This window comes from Gopherus flavomarginatus, chromosome 3 (assembly GCF_025201925.1).
Source record: "Gopherus flavomarginatus isolate rGopFla2 chromosome 3, rGopFla2.mat.asm, whole genome shotgun sequence".
NCBI lineage: Eukaryota > Metazoa > Chordata > Testudines > Testudinidae > Gopherus > Gopherus flavomarginatus.
In genome coordinates, this window is record NC_066619.1 from 34,626,304 (window position 1) to 34,640,562 (window position 14,259).

A 14,259-nucleotide genomic window follows, 5' to 3' on the forward strand; every position below is an offset into this window, starting at 1 on the left:
TGCAGGTCCCTTACAATAGACAACATGGCAATGAGTAAGTACCTTTCCTTACTCTTCAAGATACGGTTCAAAATACAAACTCAATTATATATATGCATTTATGTAAAATAGTTCAGCCCCCTTCTCCAAAAAATGTACATGAATGCTATTTGATGAGAGAAGTATTATTCTTCTGGTGCTTGTGCTTTATATACAGAGCTGCAACGTGGTAGGCAAATTTTGTTCCATTACCCCTCATGTACAGCAATATTAGAAATCACAGTAATGCATATTCGCAGCAATAACAGATGTTCAAGAGATAGCTGAGGCTTCTGTTTGGTATGGAGCCAAGATGACAAGCTACTAAAACCTATTAACAGTGTACCCTGACTGTGTAAAGAATCATATGATGTCTAGAAAGAAAACAAGAAAAATAATAAAATGTGATCATAAATTTAATATATTTTTATTAATACCTGGCAACAGAATAGTAAGATAATTTAAATGTGTACAGCAATATAATGGACTTGTGTCAGATACATAGTAGGGAAGAAGATTGCAGACAGTCCAACATTTATAGCAAAATAAAAAATTTTCCTGACTTGATTTGGCATAGAGATCTCTATGTCACATACTGACATTCACCTGAACATGGAGATTCTGTGAAGAATCCAAATAATGAAACACCTTCACTTTGCCAGTGACAAACACCAAACAATTAGAGATGTTTGGGGAGCAAGAAGCTCCACTGTAACAAAGATTACACATTTATAGTGGTTCCTGAACCTATAAGAAACCTACCAAAACTCAGGAGCAGCACCAGAGTATCTGGCGCCCTAGATAGAATTCGGGGGGGGGGGGGGGTGCGGCATTTTGTGCACTCCCCACGGAGCATGCGGGAGTTTCTGTTTCCACTCCCATCGTGCCGCTGAAGAAGGACTCTCCGCCGAAATGCCGCAGGCGACAGCTGCTCAATTGCCTGCCGCTGTTTTCTGCAGCACGTCAGCAGAAGGTCCTTGTTCCGCGGCGCGACAGGAGCAGAACCGGAAGCTCCCGTGCGCCCCCCAAATGCTGGTACCCTAGGCAGTCGCCTAGGGTCGCCTAATGGAAGCGCCGGCCCTGCCAGAACTACCAGAAAAAGTGGTAACGTTTAAAAAATTTAAAAAGTATGTTGACAAAGGATAATGTTCAAGCAAGTGCTTATAAGGCAGACACCGAGTCTCTACACTTTCTGCTGACTACAAGTCACTTTCAAGAGAGATACAAGTCAATCAGACCAATCTCATGAAGACCAAGAAACAATGATTCCATTAGGTATTGGTGACAGATATTTTGTCTGGAATTAAGTTTCTCATCTTCTAACTAGACTTTATCAGTGTGAATAAAGAGGCAACTGTGATATTTCTGGTTAAGTCAAAGTTAATTCTTTTGGGACTTCAAATCAGTAGTATAACATGGTTATCCAGCCACTGAAGGGTTAGACTGCTCTCAGCAACTGGTTAAGGTATTATGGTTTTATTAGCTATCAAGGATCTCAGTGGGCCTACAAGCATGTGCTTACGTGCTTTCTCAATTCAAGGCCATAATGAGTTTTCCAAAAGGTACACAATGCACATATTTTAAGATCACTTCAATAATATTATAAATGGAAATACAAGTAATAGATTGCATAGGATATCTGGAATTGATGCATTTCAGTCTTGTCCTCAAATATGCATGTGAACATCAGCACCTATCAACAAGGCAGATAACTTCAAATGATGAATGGTAATGTTCACATGAGGGGAGGATTGAGTCCACAGTACGAGATAAAAGATGCACTTATCCTAGGGTACAGTACTACATAGTAAACTGCTTATGATCCTTCAAAGAATTACATGACATTAGGAAAATCTTGAAAATAGTACACTACTCTTAGTTACAGGAAGTGGTTTGAAGAATCCTTTAAACAGTCACAAAAGGATCTAAAAAAGAAGTATAAGGCTACCTACACATGTTAAAAATAGCTATACCTCTGCAAGACAACTTGCACTGTCTGAAAGATGAATGGCATAATCAAGGACTATCTGCCTCTGTTAGTAGCTATTGAAAGAAACATTTCTTACAAACTGTAGCAACAACATGAAAATTCAGGGCAAGGAAAGGAATCAAGAACATTACAGCAACCTGAAACTACCAGGATTATTAATAGCAACAGTACTGTAAAGTTTGAAGTATTTTGGGTTTTGCCTTTACCAAGAGACAAAATTAAACTTTGAAGTATCAAGTTTAATAAATGTAGAAAATATTTTAATTTAAACCAAGGGGATTGTTATATAATGTTGAGAACTAATGATTGCTAAGTACAAACTCCTCGGTTTTTTTTGTTTTTGTTTTTCCAATTCTCCCACTAAGTGTGGGAAAGTCGCTTTGGCAAGTCACTTAATCTTCTCCGTCTCAGTTCCTGATCTGTAAAATTGAGTTAATAATATTACCTTATCATAAAGGCTGCTGTAAAGCTAACATTTCAGTTAGCTAATATAACATTGGTGAGATACTTGGATAATAAGGTGATGAGCACCTGAGGAAAGCCTATAAATACATACACATGAGGATGCCAGATAGGGCCTCACATAAGGAAGAAAAAGGGAACCTTCTTTAAAAAACAATGTTCTGCTGTTCATTCTTAAAGGCCCAGGCATATTTATACAATATTTAAAGATGGAAAAGAGAAGGATTGAAGAATAAGGAAAACCAAATTTTGCCTTATTTAAAAAGTGGTGTCTGTCCCTTGCTTACTTTCTTCTTGTCTTTCAGATCCAACCAACTGGACAAGTACCATCTGCTGCAGCATTACAGCCCACCAGGACAGGAATAGCTTGGAGAACCATGGCATTACTTAGCCCACAGCTGTTCTCTCACGACTACTGAAAATGTGTCCAAGAGCCAGGTCATACTGCCTAGGATCTCCCACAGAACAGATTGCAATGACTCAGGATCTTTCTGGGTCAAGAAAAGTCAGCCACTGTTGTCCATTTAATACACAGAACCAATTATCCTGTCTCATGTCCATTTTGGGTATCCTATCTCCAGATTCTTATTTAAATCTGCTCTAAAAGAAAGCCACAACAGAGGACTGCCTCTCAGCAGCAGTTTGAAATAAAAAGTTTAAGCTTTGGAAGTGGGTGGAGGCAAAAGAACAGCAGAGAAACCAATTTACAACCCCAGAGGAAAGTAAAACCATATTAAAAGTGACATTACTTGAGATGAATTTACAGTTAATCAAACCACACTGAACAAATAAAACAAAGTTATGGCATCACACATACACTCTGGCTGTGTTTTTCTGAGGCCTCTCTGAAATGAGCATATATAACCATACCCTAGAGTGTGTAAGCTCTTACTGTGCTTATAAAATGGTTACTGCAGTGTTTTTACTAATAAGTGGTAGGTCAGCAGAATATGCTCTCAATTACATAACTCAGTCTTCATCAGGCAGCCAGCCAGATTGTTCCCCAAGTCCATGATATTTTATAAGTGATTACTGTTTAAAGGATAGCTCTCTGGCGAACAAATAAAGTTCCAGAGCAGCTGAACTCAGATGAGATAAACAATAACTAATGAACTAAATAAGGAAATTAACGTACGTTTCCTTTTGTGTTTGTACATCCGATACTGTTATAGACTGGATGTTTTTCATGTCATTACCACATATCAAGAAAGACTCAGAGTGATACCTCCCTCTTCCCAAAAATAAAACAAAGTAGTAAATGAAACACAACAACAAAGCAACATTTCCCAATCAGAGTTTTAACCTTAACAAGGGCCAAACACTCCATGAAGTTCACAAAGGACTTCATTGGTGATATTGACTTTACATGGAAGGCATTCAGATAGGGTTTTATACTACAGCCTCTTACTGTACTAACAGATAGCTGTGATAAATAAGTGAAATAATACTTGGTTTTAATCAGTACATTACATGTTCTCTAGGCACATTTTCTTCTTTTCCTGACTTCACTACACTTCTATTAATATCAAACATGCATCTAGAATATCAGATATAAAAACATGCCATCAGGCAATGGCTGGAATTACAAATGTGTCTTTAGTAAACTATACAAACACAACAAATAGTTTCCAGCACAGCTTTAGTATTACAGCTCAGATGTACAAGCAAACAAAGATATATAAACTGATGAACATAAAACATTTTGCTGTTCATGTCATTTTACTTTTGTGTTTTAAACCCCAAAGTGTAACTGAAATTTGGAAACAGAGCGAGCAGTGTAACTAAATACATGAGGTCATTGACTGTGATTCAACTTCTCCCTGATGTTAACTCGAGACGCTGAAAAAGAAGACAAGGAAAGTAACGGGGAAATTGTATTTGTCTGACCTTGTGACAGACCTATTAAAGGTTACAAGTAATTCGAAAGGTAGCATCTGGGTGTAGCAGACAATGGGAATTTGTAAAGCTGCCATGCCCTTAACTCCTCCTTTAGAAAGCACTCTTCCAGCAGCTCCTTTTTATGCCAATGGGAATTCCTGCAAGTCCAACCACAAACATATTTATGAAACACATTCACAATTTTGCTGGCTGCTAGTCAGAACTTTAGGTGTCAACAGGTGTTTCCTTAACAGCTATAAACAAAATACGGAGGCTGCTTAGTAGACCAAAAAGACGAATAATTGCTCAATAAATATTTTGTTATGTACGTGTAAGAAAACATAGGAATGACACTGGAACGCTTGTTTTTTGGACTAGTGAAGCTGGAACCACTGTAGAGGTGGATACTCTCACTTTTTGGTAGGTAATGGGAGAGAAATCAGTACAATGCAAACCCTGTTGTTCTTGTGCAAGCCCGATGGTCTGCTTTGAAGTGCCATTGTAGTCTTTAAAACTGCTGGGTATCTGGCTGATTTAAAGAAGGAGAGTGCTGAAATTAAGAGTAAAAATGATCTCCTGGAATTACGGATGACAGAAGTCCAGCAACTCCATCTACCAGTTCAGATAAATATAATGAGCCACCATGTGAAGAACTTTCAGAGTCAGTGTACAGTAAGCAAGGAGAAAGTGATGGTAACCTGTTTGCTTTCAGCTAGTGGCTATTACTATTTCCTCTTTGGGAGTACTGGAAGTTCAGACCTTGCCTAGTGGTGAATAGTGAGGATTGTGGAAAGTGAAAGTGCAACATAGGCAGCAGATTGTATCCAGACAGCTACTATACTACCAAAGTGATTCTTTTCCAGGTAATGGCTTTTTGAATCAAGGGAGTCAGGCTGAAAGTCGAGCTATAAGTGGCTGTTTTAAGAATCTAAGGAGCTTATTTCTGTTTTTGAAGGTTCTGATGGCTCCCAAGCACAGACCAAAATAGACTGCTCAGTTTGAAAGTTTCCTAATTGCGGTGCCTATGAAGGGAGAATTGTTCAGAGAGACTTAGTATCTTTCCTTCCCTCCTTACTGTGAAGGACACCTTAACTATAACTGTGCATATGAATGTTGAAAAGACAACAGATTTTGGGCCAAATGCAAATACAAACTCAGACACTATTTAAAAATTGGATCAAAAATAGACTCGCAAGGAACCTACTAGAGGGCAGTATGGAAAAAACACATGACACCATTAGTCAACAGCCTGACACAATTCAAGAGATTCAGAGTGAATCAGAGAACACAGAGACCTTTAATACAGCTGTCAATTAAGGACAATGCCCTCTTGCATAGGAAGCTAGAAGTGCTTGAGAATTCATCAAAGAACAGCAATTTAAATATATTTGGACTTCCTGAGAGAGTTATTCCCATGGAAACTTTCCCAGCTCTTGTAGAATTTATATTAAATGAGGCACTTAATCCCTGCCCTCCCAGCTTCCCCCCGCCCTGCCCCAAGTTTTACATCCTATTATAGTTTTCTGTTACTTCTATTAGGGAAGGAACTCTTCATCTCATGTTGGTACTTTATATCAGACCTATCCCTTATGGTAAAAACTAGTTCGGTTCATATTATTTTTATATTATGTGGGAGAGGGAAGAAATTGTATATATAATTACATATACAAAACTATGTTAAAAGAACATTAAGGTAATAAAATCAAATAGTCAAAAGTTAGTGCTTCACAACCATTCATGAATTTATCTTCTCAACACCTCTGAGGTATTATCTTCCCAATTTTACAGATGAAGAACTCAGGTACTGAGAAATAAAGGCCAAAATTGTCCACTTATTTTGGATGCCCAACTTGAGACTCACATCTGATTTTTCTGACTACTTAGCATTTTTATAACACTTCAGCTTCTTTAGCACTCAGCTTCTTTAACCATGAGACTCTGCCTGTCTCTTCTTGCCACTCCCACCTCCTCTCCAGCACTTCCTAAATTGTGAGTGTTTCACTTTGCAACCTTAACATGCTTTTAATTGTTTTGTTCCTCTGTAGGCTTTTCTGAGGTTTATGTTATTTTGTATGTAGGTTTTTAAAAAAAAAATGAAGTGTAAAAACTGAAATTTCATCGCATGATATCATACCGACCTCCACATGGGTCACCGTGGACTTCTGTCACTTGAGCTGATTGGAGTCCTGGCAGCAGCAGAAGGCTGTTATTGTTATCCCTTAAGTAGAATAGCTACTAGAGGGGATGAGGCACACATCTTGCCAGTAGTTCACAACTATCTGCTGGACAACAAAGTAATGCTGAGACTCAGGACTCCTGGTTTCAATTCCTAGCTCTGGAGAAGAGTGTGCTCCAGTTGCGTCCTTATCCCAGTCCCCTGCCCTTTCCAAGCAACGCCTGCCCCGCCTCCTGCTCCAGCACTTCTCTTTTCCCTGGAGTTCCTGCTCATCCCCTCCCATGTTCCTATTCTTGTTTGCAGAGTTTCTGTGTCCCCCGTGGCTCTGAGAAGGGAGAGGAGAGGCAACGATCCAGCAATCCCATCTCTGCTCAGCAGAGCACTTAAGTGCACCCTTAACTAAGTAGGGGAGCAGTTCCATTGAAGACAATGATATTTAAGCACACACAAGTGCTTTTCTGAATAGAGCTAGGATCACAACTGTGCCTAATGTTAAGCATGTGCTTAAGCGTTTTACTGAATCAAGTCTTAGCAGCTAAGTACTATTAAGTGCTGCTGCTTGCAAAAGGAGCTTCATTCCAATCTCTTTCTCCCTTAACTCAAAGTGGAGGATCTTGCTACACTTCAGCTTGTCAGTAAACTCTGCCTTTTTTTTTTCTTTTCTTTCTCCACATAGTAAGTTCCCTAAACAGCTCCCTTCAAAGAGAGAAACCATAAGATACATTCCTTTTTCACGGTAACATTCACTAACACGGGCAGCACTGAAACTTTCATTAATTCCCTCACACTCCCTGGATGATTTTTGAAAATGTCTTTTACCCATTCTCAGACTAAGACTACATTTCTTTATATAATGTAAGGAACGACTGAAATGATTATTATTTATGTCAAAGTTTTCAAATCGGATGCCTAAAGTTAAATTTCTAAAGCCATATTCAGATGCTTAATTAAATGTAGCCTGATTTTTAGAGGTGCTGAGCACTTCAGGAGCCCAGCATCACGGAACCTGAGGCCACTTAAATAATCTATATTTAGGCACTTCTTTAGCAGTTTAACTTCAGGATCCCAGATTGGAAATGTCTCATCTTAGATTTTTCATCACAGAAAAAGAAAAATAAATCCTTCACTAGAATTTTCTTTCAATCAAATAAAATGGAAGTTTTCAAAACAGTGTGGTCCACCTTCATTATACAGCAGCACACAGTGCCAATATGATGTCTTGGTTAAGCTGAGTTTTGATATAAATGGGTATACCTAGAAAAAAGTGTTTCCTTAACCCTGAGTACAACTAATTTGCAATATGAACTGACGTGGAGCAAAACACAGATATTCCTTCTTTCTGAGTTGCTTCTTCTTACCACTTTATCCAAAAAAACTTCAATAAAACCACTCAATTAAAGAATTTCCTCCTCCTAAAGACAGCCAGAACTCTCCCCCATAGCTGACTTTGCAGCCACACAAACTAAAAATAAAACAGGAATTATGAAGTCAACTAATGTGTTATCTATTACAAAGGGCAAAAAGAATGTAGCTTGCAGTGAACACAAAGTATTGCATGCCTCAGAGGAAGACAGCATCATCCTACATCCTACTAGCTGATAACAGCAGGGCCAACAATTACCCTTAGCAAACAGGACTCTACAAAATTCCCTCAAACGCAGATCCACACAAGAATTTGGGATAACTGACCACTGTCATTTGCTGTTGATACCAAAGATTAGTAAAGAAAATACAACTCCACAGCTAGGAATTTGTCAAAAGCATAAAAGGAATTTGCCTACATACCACCAAGATGCTATCTATCACACTCCTGGAATCAAAGCACAGTGGCAGAATCTAAGTAGAAGTTCCAACAAGTAAGCTGATTTCTTAAAATAAAGCATTAATATGACCAGAAGAACAGAGAGCTATTAGTATGGAAAATATTAATTTAAAAATCCTCCCCAGTGTCAAACAATACACATTCATTACATGGCACTTTAACAAGTTACTGATAAAATATTATTTATTGTGCTACCTCTAGGATGGATTAAATCTTTTTTAAGAAGTAAAATCACTCTTAATGCAGAGTTAGGAGAAAAAAGCCTTATTATACACAATCCTCACTCACATATCCATGGAGGGAAGAATGATTTCATATTGCAGTTGTATTGAGAGACTCTGAACGTCTGTAACATTGCTAATGAATTCGCCAGTTCTAGGAAAGCCCATGTACTTGAACATTTGCTTCATTTTCATCTGCCAAAAAATGTAATAAAATGGAATTTAGTGCCTAGCATCATTTCTTGTTCCTTGTGCATAACTGGAATTACTAAGCACTCAATTAGGACACGATACTCTTTTTTAAAATGACTTTTCTGTACAGAAAATTTATTTAGTTCCATGTCTTCTTCAGAACATCTGTTCCTCCTTAGACATGCATTACGCAACTTATCACCCAAGGATATAACTGGATGGAGGAAAATGAACAAGAGTTTCAAAGCAAATACAACCTTGATCAGATTTATCTAGTTAAACCAGATTGTGTGTTTTATAAATATTGTTTTTCATTAGTAAGAGTTATTCTCAATGTCTATGGTACATTTCTCTCTCTGCAAAGTTATGTGAGCTATTTGTGTATGGAAGACCTGTAAATAGGTGTCCATATTAGTTATGTACTTCCCAGAATCAAAGCTTGAGTCTGAAATGTGGCCTAATTCAATACTTCCCATTCCTCCTGCTCTTTTTTTTTTTTTTTTTTAAATAAAGTACCACGTATATGTAAGTGAAACATGGAGCTATACAGGTGATAGCATGAAAACTAGTAGCATCCTTTTCTGCTTATGCTTTATCATCTATAATCTACAGTATACATATTAGAAACACAAAATCTGGGCTAAAGTTAAAGAATGTACAGCAGCAGGGTTGGAAAATTTCAGAAAGAACTGTTCTAAAGGTTTACTGATGAACTCTTATTAAAACATAGCACTGATACTATACTCTGATCAGGAAACGCTTAATCTAAATAGAGTATAAAGGAAGCACACAGACAGTCTTGCAGACTACAATTTCAATGTCGACACCACTGAAACAAGATAGGATAGTGCGCTCATTACTACTATTTACCACTATTATTTTGAGTGATCTTTTCAAGCCACTCAACAGTCACGTGAGCTGCCATCGATGAGGCATCTTTAAAACAGTACAAGCCCCAAATCAGGCATTTCACAGTGCTCTGGAACCAATACAAAATTCTTGTTGAATGTAGGGGATACATTTTAGCTGCAAGAGTCACAGAAAGTACAGCTTTCTGAAATCAGGAACATTTGAAAATACTTAGTCAGAAAAGAGTATGAACTGAATTGCTTAACTGACACCTTAAGGAGAATATCCTCGTTCAACTGGATTCAGCTACCAATTACTGGACACACATTCTTATAAATGAGAAAACACAAGCTATCTTTTCTTCCATAGTTTCCTGGAACATATCAATTACAAGTGACCGTCGGGAAACCATATGCAAAAACCAAATGAGATTTCCTAACAACAACAGTACACTGATATGGTAAAAGCTAAGCACTATTTTACTTGAACATTAAACCTAAACCCTTAAAGAGACACAAATATAATCTAACCATAAATACCAAACAAACTAAATATTAGGAGTCAAGTTAAGAACCAAAACACTCTAAAAATTAAACAGCTGCCTAAGGGGCTTCATTCTCCTCACACACTGGTGTAAATCAAATGCATTGAAATCAACAGAATTACGAATCAGACCATACAACTCTGGTTTTGAAAGTTTAAGGAAAGAAAAGGTATATACTACTGAAGCGTGAAATAACAGAAGGCGTAAGGAAGGCTTTTTTTTTTTTTTCCAGAATCAAGACAATTTCATTAAATTAAAAGGTACCACATTTAACATTGTTAAACATATTAATTAGACCATGGAACTCAAGTGCAGGATGCCAGTGAAGCAAATATATTATGGAAACAACACACAACACCACTTTCAAGATCCATTGGTCCTACACACACAGGTGCCGGAACAGGAGAGAACCAGGGGACCATGGTCCATCATTTTTAAAAGTGGGAGGCAGGGCCGGCTCCAGGCACCACCCCAGCAAGAAGGTGCTTGGGATGGCCAAGAGGAAGGGGCAGCATGTCCGGCTCTTTGGAGGCGGGTCCCTTGGTCCCTCTCGGAGGGAAGGACCAGCTGCTGAATTGCCGCCGAAGCCTGAAGCGGTGGCGGTACAGCTCCCGCAGATTGTGATTGCGGATTTTTTTTTTTCCCCTTCTGCTTGGGGCAGCAAAAATCCTGGAGCTGGCCCTGGTGGGAGGGCATAGCTGACACACTTTTTACTGATGTAAGGGCGAGCAAGGGGGAAAAAGGGGTGAAGAGGAGCAAGCAGAGGCCAGCTCTTGTGGGGAAGAGGTGGTGGGGGAGCAGGGCCTTGAGGGAAGAGGCAGAGCGAGGGCAGAGGATGAGTGGAAGGAGAGGCATGGGAGATGGGGCCACGGTTCAGGCACAGTGGCATCACCACTTTTAGGGAGCTTCTGTCACTCCTGCCTATCACAACATGTGGTATACCTCATCCAGTGCACCAAAAGCAATAACAACTATGTGGGTGAAGACAGACCATCACTATGCTGTTGAATGAACTCAGAGACAAATGATAACAGACAAAAACACTGTATCACCCATGGGCAAACACTTTTCACAAAATGATCACTGCGTATCTGACCTCTGCATCCTCGTCCTCAAAGAAAACCTGCACAACACCTTCAAAAGATTAATCTGAGTGCTTAAATTAACAATTTTGCTAGACATTAAAAGTCACAGTCTTATTACAATAATCTGCAACCCTATAACCCCTACTTTTTGTCCTGTATCTGCAAAAGCATTAACAGGCAACTTCACTTTGAATAGTCTCTTACAACATGTGTTAACTACGTAGGCTAAACAATCTGTTCCACCTTGTATTTAGCTGTGTCACTCCATCCGAGGATCTCTAGGTAGCTCAAAAGCTTGTCTTTCACCAACAGAAGAAGCTGGTCTAATAAAATATATTACTTAGCTCACTTTGTCCCTTTTATTTTCTAGGACAACACATCTACAATACTGCAAACAAAAGGGATTGTACGCGAGTAAGAACAGCATCTGTAATTACACTTCTAGATTAATACAACAAGAGGTTCCTCTGCTTCAGGGAACGACCACAAGGTTGGACTAAAAAGAATTATACCATTATATAATACAACATAAGCAGGTGCATTATGGGTGTTTTACACTTTTCTCAATTATATGACAGCCATTGGAACAAACACTAAAGTATGGAAAGTCCTATGTTTCTGACAGTATAAAGGAGTGCTCTGAATTGCTTTATAATACAGTGCTTTTAATAGTTTATTTTTGTTTTCTGGCTGAAGGCTATTGGCTTGGCATTTCAGGGTTTTGTTACAGTGTGAATGACATATTTATATATTGTGTTGTTATGGTAAACAGCTCAGCTAACTTCATTCAGAGGTACAAAAAGAAATCCTGGGCTGAAGGGGAAGCCATAGACAGCAGGGGAGCTCAAAAATACAACAGATTCGACAAGTGGAGCCCCTAGTGAGTGTTTTAATTCTCCCAACAAGTTTTGTGTTTTCTCTTATTTCCAAATGTATTTTACATTTAGAGAGTTTAGTGGGCTTCTAAAAGAGAGTTTGGTGGGTTAGCTCTGGGTCAATTATGAGAAGGAGGTTTCCACATGACAGAAGTCAATAGAATTTATGTAAAACAAAAATGTAGGACCACACCATATGTTTTGGTTTCACTTTTGGGGGTATAGGAATCAAACACATCTTGACTCTGGAGGTATAAGGGCAGTGTGATCTACTTCAAGCACAGATCCTGAATAAGGAGAGGGCTAGATGGACTGATGTGCATATGGCATCATCTCCTCACCAAAACTATAACTTTGTCACATTAGCTTCCTTTTTTTGGGTGGGAATGGGGAAACAGGTGCAGGCTAAAGCCCACAGTTGGTAAGGATACCCACATCCAAGTTGCAGTGAGGATTTAGTATAGATGGCCCTTGCATTCTCTAATATTGGAGACCTGTTAATTTTGTGGGCTGTCTTGTTTTCCTGTTTTATCTAGGGGGAGATGATGCAAGCTTCATTAACATGAAAGAAGACTTCAAGAAACCAAATGAGGGGAGCCTGAAGTCTTCTGACTCCTACTATACAGGAATATCCTCACTTAGAGGATGATAAGGCTCAAAATAAATGAATAAATTAAAGGAAATATCAGCTTTAGTGTAACAACTCCCATTAACACAAATATTCACTTTTCACACAGCACACACAAATGCTACTATTATACAGATTAAAAATGGGAAACACAAAGTTCACTTTCGAGTCCAAAACAGTATTATGATTTCCTCACATTTTCCCATGTCTTTTGGACTTTTCACCATAATGCGTCTGGGATTTTTAAATTTTTTTTTTTTAAAACCAAGGTGGCATATACTAGAGCTTCTGAATGATTGTCTTTCCAGGATTGCTTTTCCTACTCACACCATGGGGAAATATAGTAACTATTTGCTTTTATGACTGTAAACATAATGTTCAAAGATCAGCATGGCTCCCTAGGAAAATAATACCCTGATTTTTCACAGCTCCATTCAGGTGATGTGCTACTCAGCACTTTATAAATTAGCCTATTGCTGCAGAGATCTAATTCTGGCTATCCAACTGACTGCGTGTGGACTTGAGTGCATCTTCATCTCCCTGGGTGAAACCCTAGCTCCAATGAAGCCAGTAGGAGTTTCAGTTTCTCTTATCTGTAAAACAGGGATAACACTCACTTTTACTCACTAGGCCCAGGATGTGTGTGTATGCTGAGGATGGATAACTGTTCATAAAATGATTTAAAAATACATTATGTCCTATAGAAATATTCATCATCATTAGAACTTGTGAAGAAAAACTTTTTGACATATGGTGAAAGTGGTGTACATTGATAAAGACAGACCATTCTGTAATTCCTAACTAAAAATACAGGCTTCCATGTATTGGAAAGAGATGGGGGCATGTTTCAACACCACACTTTCTAAAGCCTTTGAATCATCATAAAGCATGTGACTAAGAATCTCTGCAATGAGATTAGTGGGAGGTTCCATGAAAACGGAGTTACAAATGACCTTACTTAACTTTGTTTTGGGAATACAGGGTTGGGTAGTCTAAATTTTCATATTAACATCTGCAGGGCATTCCAAAATCCTGGCATAAACAGTAATACCTAAATTCCAGATCTAATTCTTTATCCTCCTTCAATATGCATAAGTTAGGGTGTGTGGATGGAGGAGTTCTTTAACTGAAGCCTCTAATATAAATATATATATTTTATTCCTTAGAAACGGGTCCTTTCTCTCTCACCTGTAAGTTAACTAAATAATGCAAGTCTTGTTGCTTTTACCCAGAGCTCATTTTTATACATATGGACATTCTCCACAGTAGAAACTAAGATGTGCAAGCACCTGAATATCAACTATAGTGAGCTAGCTTCATAAGCCTAAGTGCTTCATAGCCAAAACTACACATTAGCAGAGATAGGAAAGGGTAGTTTTGACTAAGAAGCACAGTCTTATGAAACTCAGTATCTAAGAAACTTCATATCTATCTGCTTGAACTCCTTTGTTTCTACTGTATAAATGCGTGCAGAATGTCCTTTAATCCAGACTAGCCAGCATTGCTAGCTATGATTAAA

The 14,259-nt window shown here is 38.5% G+C and overlaps 1 protein-coding gene and 1 long non-coding RNA gene across 8 annotated transcripts in view; one reads left to right on the forward strand and one right to left on the reverse strand.

Annotated features, from left to right (window-relative positions):
- Nucleotides 1-2,848, forward strand: part of LOC127048067 (uncharacterized) — an 89,610-nt gene extending 86,762 nt beyond the window's left edge. Inside the window, exon 10 of the long non-coding RNA XR_007773544.1 lies at nucleotides 2,776-2,848. This is a non-coding gene — a long non-coding RNA (uncharacterized LOC127048067). The remainder of the gene's footprint in view (nucleotides 1-2,775) is intronic.
- The window catches only part of ARL15 (ADP ribosylation factor like GTPase 15), a 369,916-nt gene that overhangs the window by 73,011 nt on the left and 282,646 nt on the right, over nucleotides 1-14,259 (reverse strand). For 3 of the 7 annotated variants that reach the window (XM_050947136.1, XM_050947135.1, XM_050947137.1), the window contains one exon: nucleotides 8,635-8,762. The exons of 1 other annotated variant lie outside the window; for it this stretch is intronic. In XM_050947136.1, coding sequence (XP_050803093.1) covers nucleotides 8,635-8,762 — 128 coding nt within the window. Of the gene's footprint in view, nucleotides 1-421; nucleotides 4,899-6,073; nucleotides 6,631-8,634; nucleotides 8,763-14,259 lie in introns of those variants that run through there. 3 more of the 7 variants (XM_050947139.1, XM_050947141.1, XM_050947140.1) reach the window with 3 other exon arrangements.